Source organism: Echinops telfairi, unplaced genomic scaffold (genome assembly GCF_000313985.2).
Source record: "Echinops telfairi isolate 266 unplaced genomic scaffold, ASM31398v2 ScPeMD7_36;HRSCAF=134, whole genome shotgun sequence".
NCBI classification, from domain to species: Eukaryota; Metazoa; Chordata; class Mammalia; order Afrosoricida; family Tenrecidae; genus Echinops; species Echinops telfairi.
Genome location: NW_022103934.1, coordinates 1,998,997 through 2,004,408, shown reverse-complemented (window position 1 = coordinate 2,004,408; position 5,412 = coordinate 1,998,997). Strand labels below are relative to the sequence as shown.

The 5,412-nt window shown below is 60.6% G+C and overlaps 1 protein-coding gene across 1 annotated transcript in view; it reads left to right on the top strand.

The window, feature by feature from the left end:
* PIN1 (peptidylprolyl cis/trans isomerase, NIMA-interacting 1) overlaps positions 1–3,677 on the top strand; it is a 9,394-nt gene extending 5,717 nt beyond the window's left edge. The window contains exons 3-4 of the mRNA XM_004716811.2: positions 2,123–2,233; positions 3,118–3,677. Coding sequence (XP_004716868.1) covers positions 2,123–2,233; positions 3,118–3,227 — 221 coding nt within the window. The 3' untranslated portion in view covers positions 3,228–3,677. The remainder of the gene's footprint in view (positions 1–2,122; positions 2,234–3,117) is intronic.
* The last annotated feature ends 1,735 nt before the right edge of the window (positions 3,678–5,412 follow it).

The following is a 5,412-nucleotide window of genomic DNA, read 5'->3' as shown; positions in this document are numbered from 1 at the left end:
CCCAACATGCCCAGGACTTCAGGAGCAATGAGCTCTTCCGGCCAGGTGTCCTGGGTTGGGGGTGCCCCTCCAGGCTGGCTGGCTCTACAGTCCTGGGCTGCTGCTGGTGTGGGGTTTTTTGGGACACCTTTTTTCCTGGAGAGTCAGTCACCTTCGCCAGTGATGCCTGGGTGACTGTGGGCTGGAAGTACCTGTGCTCACTCGGTGAGCAGGGCCAGGACTTGGTCCTTACTTGAGGTCCAGGGCCACCCGTTTTTACCCTGGCTCGTCCTTGCCGCTGCCAACCTGTGCTGGGCAGGGCCTGCTCTATACTAGGCATGGTTCCAGGTAGAACTCGTTGACTCTGAGGTCAGACTTGGTACTGCACCGCTTTACAAGCTTGGCAAGTGAGGCTGAGAGAGGCAGAGCTTCTGCCAGGGTCACAGCACAGGAGTGGCATCAGTGCAGCCTGAGCCCAGCAATTGGTGGCCTGCCCCTCAGCCTCCAAGGGTCACTGAACAGGTTGGTTTGGGGTCTGTCGGCAAAGGCAGACAGGAGCTGTGAAATGCCCCAGCACTCCAGGCTGAGAACCCTGGAGAGGCTGCCGTGGGTCCATGTGGTTCCCGGGTTCCCTCCGAGGACAGGCTGTGGCCCCCAGAAGGAAGGACTGTGGGTGTTAGCTCTCCTCTCCCTCATAGCATTGGGATTTGAGGATCACCCCGGAAGCCGTGTGGCTCTGGCATGTCTGTGGCCTGTTTCTGTCCTTCGCTCATGAGCTCCACCGACGGCACAGAGCACCCCTGTTGTCCCTCAGTAACAAAGCCCACTGAGCCCGGCCAGGCCTGCCCTCGCCATGGAGATAGCAGTGCCCATAAGAGGCCCTTGGGCAGTTGGGGCTTGGGGGAAGGCTCTGGTGAGAGAGGCCAGGCAGGAAGAGCGGCAGGAGCCGGGAGGAGCAGAGAATGAGCTGAGGGCACGCACAGGGGGGTGTGCATGTTCCCAACATCCTGACTGGCCAGTGTTGGAGAGAAGCTGGGAGCTGTTTTGTTAAAAATCACTTCAGGGCGTCAGAAGGATAGGGCTGGGTAGGACTCCCTCACTGGCCAAGTGGACTATCAGTTGGGCCTGTCTGGCACAGGGAGCCCCTGGGCAGCCCAGGGGATTAGGGGCGTGGGGGTGGGGGGATCCTGCCCAGTGCAGCATTGCAGGCAGAAGCCACTGCAGTGAGCCGACTCCATGATGAGCAGACCAGACGGAGAAGTCCGTGTAGCAGGGGAGTGGTGACCGGAATTGACGTTTGTTACGGGCTCACTGTGCTGCCAACAGACCTTTGGTGGGTGTGCCTGGGGGGCCTGCTGGCCAGAAGCAAAGGGATGATAAGACAGGTAGGGGTGACAAGCACACAGTTCAGGTGGGGGTAATAGGTAGGCCCTGCGTCCTGACCACGTGGATCAGATTTCAGGATAGTATCTGGTGCCAGCTGCATGGGCACCGGCTCCACCACGGGCCCTGGAAGATGGACCAAGGTGACATTCGCTCACAGTGACATTTAGGCCAGGTCAGTGTTAGACCCCCCCGCCCCACCTCACCCCCAGTCTCTTAGCAAAAGTAAGTGGGCGTAACCATTGGTGTGTCCTTGTGGCCCTTGGTGGGTGCCAGGCTGGCGTGTGAGTGGCACTTCCACTGGGTGGGCCAGGTAGGTGGGTGCCAGGAGCCTCTGGCAGAGGTGACTCGGGTGATGCAAAGATCCCTCCAGGCTGAGCCTCACCTGTGGAGAGGAGCTGCACAGTCTAGGGTGGAGTCCTGCACAGAAGGCCCTCAGAGAGGCTGGGAGGCCCCTCTCTGGCCCTGGAGCCTGCGCAGTGGCTGTGCTGTGGGGACAAGTTGGAGACTGGTGGGACAACGGGTCTTCTACTTCTCAGCCCTGCTTCCTTCTCTCTTCCAAGGAGGGCGCTGGTGGTGGTGGTGGTGGTGGTGGGTGTCTGTTGCACGGGCAGGGAGAAGGTGCTAGTGGATGTGTGTTATGTGTTTGGGTGCTGTGTCGTGGGTGAATGTGTGAGCCCGGACTCGTTGGGGTGGGGGGTTGCACAGCTGTTTTCCCCTGTGTGGCCGGCCCCTGAAGCAGCTTCTCTCTTGTCTGTAGGCTACATCCAGAAGATCAAATCCGGAGAGGAGGACTTTGAGTCTCTAGCCTCACAGTTCAGTGACTGCAGCTCAGCCAAGGCCCGGGGAGACCTGGGTGCCTTCAGCAGAGGTGTGCAAGGAATGGGCACTGCCACCCCTGGGGGACCCCGCCTTTCTCCACCCACTGGGGGACGTGGAAGTGGGGAGGGTTCCTTGGGGGCTAGCCACAGTGCACAAGCCTTCTGGGTCCACCAGGTGGCAGCAGTCCCTTCCTCCAGGCTTGGAGACTGCTGCACCAGGGCCCCTGGGGAGTGCGTTCAGCTTTCCCACGTGGGTTATTCCCTTCAGGGGTGTCACACTGCCTCTGTTCAATTTGTCCCCAATATGGGCTCGTCAAGGCTCATCCTGTCATTTGCCTGCCGTCGGGAGGGTAAGGCTAGAGCCCTGAGAGCCTCAAGAGAGGTCCTGTAGAGGGTCTGTCCCCCCTGCCTGCCCCCTCCACACACCTCTGGGGGGGTGAGGGATGGGAAGGGGTCCAGAGGAGAACCCAGAGCACAGGCCTTTGGTGGGGGGTGGGGGTGAGGGGCAGAAGCACCTGTTCCTGCTCCTGTCCAGGCAGGAGCCTGGGGGGTGGGCGTAGTGCCCTTGGGTGGGGGAAGCTGGCCAGGGCTGTGGGGCACCACCCAGGAGGCAGGCGTGACAGATGATCTGGCAGGGGCAGGGAACCAGCCCAGGAGACAAGTTCATCACCAAAATGCATCTCTAAGCGCAGCAGTGACAGCCCGGCCTGCCATCCCTCATGCTGTCCGAGGCTTCCCGGGGCCTGCTAATGGCCCTGCTGCCCGGCTGCGCCACAGCTCAGCACCGTGACGGCCATAAACAGCATGATGGATGAGGCTGGAGCTCAGCACCAGCGGGGCCCCATCTGCTCCCTCTGCCCACCCTGGCCTGGCCTGCTGGCTTGCTGGCCTAGCCTCAGCCCCCACCCACCGTCTGTCCACACGGTTCCCCCAGGCCAGATGCAGAAGCCATTCGAAGACGCCTCATTTGCACTGCGGACGGGGGAGATGAGCGGGCCGGTGTTCACGGATTCCGGCATCCACATCATCCTGCGCACCGAGTGAGCTGTGGGCCGCGAGGGCTGGCAGCCTGTCGGCTGGCGCTCCAGCCTGCGTAGGGCACTCAGTATTTATTCTTCCTACACTGGCTCAGAGGGCGCTCTTCAGGACCCGGGGCTCCAGGGCCCCTGCCCACCCCCTGTTGGGGTGATCCCTGCTAGACCTCCCTCCCTCTGCATCTTAAGGACTTGACTTCAGAAGGGCCATGAAGGGGGGAGGGGGCTTCCAGAAGCACCGGAAGGCAATGGCCTATCTCACAGGAGGCCTGGTCCTTAGCTTCCCCCTCCCCCAGGCCCAGGAGGGGCAGGGAGGCCAGGACTGGTTAGCTCTAGTTCCTCTATTCAGCTGCAAAAAGCAGATGCTTGACTTGGGGGCTGAGGGGGCCTGGCTGCAGGGCCCTCTCTGAGGGGCAGGGCAGCACCCTCCCCCGCTCTACATTAAACCTTGGAACCGGAACCACTGCTCCACTGTCTGTGTCTCCTTCCCACCCTGGCGTCTGGGTGCCATCTCCCCCCACCAGAGTGTCGTCTTTGGTCTGGAAGCATCCTGCTAGGAATGACCAGCTGCTCAGTCCCAGGGGGCACCCAGGGCCAACCAGTCCCCGTGCCACTCCCATCCCCACCCTGGACATCCAGCCGTCCCCAGGGCACAGTTCAGAGGTACAACTGCGTGGGCCCCTCCCCATAGCTCCCCGTACATAGGGGAGGAGGAGGCTCTGCCATGGGTCTTGTGAGAGCCAGTGCCTGGGTGCTCCTCTTCACTGCGCTCTCCCTGCACCCCCCTTCTCTCCCCCCCCCCCACCCCAGGCTGCTCTCTAATTAGAAGGCTTCACACCCAGCACCCTGGGGCCTGCTCCCATCACTGCAAATGCTTCTGGCAGGTGGTTCATGGGTCCAGCTGCCAGACCCAGCATCCTCCTCGGATGCTGTTTCCATGGTACCAGGGGGCCCCAGGCTGCAAAGTGCGGCATCTATGATAGGGCTCTGGCCCAGCCCTTTTGGGAGAGGAGAGGAGCCCTGTTCTGGGAGTATGGGGGTTGGGATACCAAGGAACAGAGTGGGCCCCTGGGTATGGGGGACTAGGAACCAAGGGTGGGGGGCTGGGAGGGATCAGTCTACTGCATTTGATGCAGATCAACCCAGCTAACAGGCCTCAGGTCTGGGGCTTGGGGATTTAAGCAAAATGAAGCCCTGGCCCTCATGGCCCCAGGGGATTCCTCTCTCCCCTCCCTCCTGACCCCCCTCCCCTGCTCCAGCTGTTTCCACCACCTTATAAACACTCAACCTTGGCCAGTGACTCACCCTGCCTGCCACCTGCAGGGCACTTGTCATTAGGAAGGTTTAATGAGTTTCCTCTCTGTGGACCTACTGGCCAGCTGGTGGGAAGAACTGGGGGCTTGGCTACACCCCCAAGCAGGATTTTCTCTCCTTGCCTGGGTGGCCCTGAGAATGGTAAGAGGTGAGTGGCTAGCGAAGAGATGTCGTCAGCCAATGAGCCTGGGCCCCAGTCACCACACAGGCAACCTTGGGACTGGGTGTGAGTGTCCTCCGGGGGCCCTGGGGGTAGTATCACCATGTGGCTGCCCATCCCCCCTCCCTCTGTATGTCTGTGTAGTGCCAAAATATTAATAAGAAGGAAAGTTGCTGTTAGATAAACACCCCCAGAGCCCACTCAGTGTCCAGGTGATTCATTATTAAGTAGCTGTGGTTTCTCTCACCTGCTTCATGTTCCCAGTCACCCATCCCTGCCTTGAAATTGAGGCTGTAAATCCCAGTCCCTTAGGACAGGGACAGTGTGGTCTTGTCTCAGTCACCTCCCACAGGGCTCATTTCCGGCCAACTGCGAGGTGCAGTGAGCACACTGAAGTTCACCCCGAGGTGCCTGGGAAGAGGCCTGGCCATCAGCCCCCCTAAATCTGCCACTGAAAAGCCCGGTGAGCAGTTCTGTTCTGGTACCCAGAGTCATCATGAGTGGATTCTGGGGCCACATACACCCACCCAGGCCTTTGTGGCCTCGGGCAGGGCTAGTGGGGCACCTCAAACTTGGGGTAACACAGTCACCACCTTGGGCCTGGGTCTTGGCTTCCCTTCATGGCCAAGCACACTCGGAATGAGAGAGGGAAGTCTGACTCGCAGGGGGTGAATGTTGGCCCCAAACACAACACTGTGTGTGTTGTATGTGCGAAGAACAG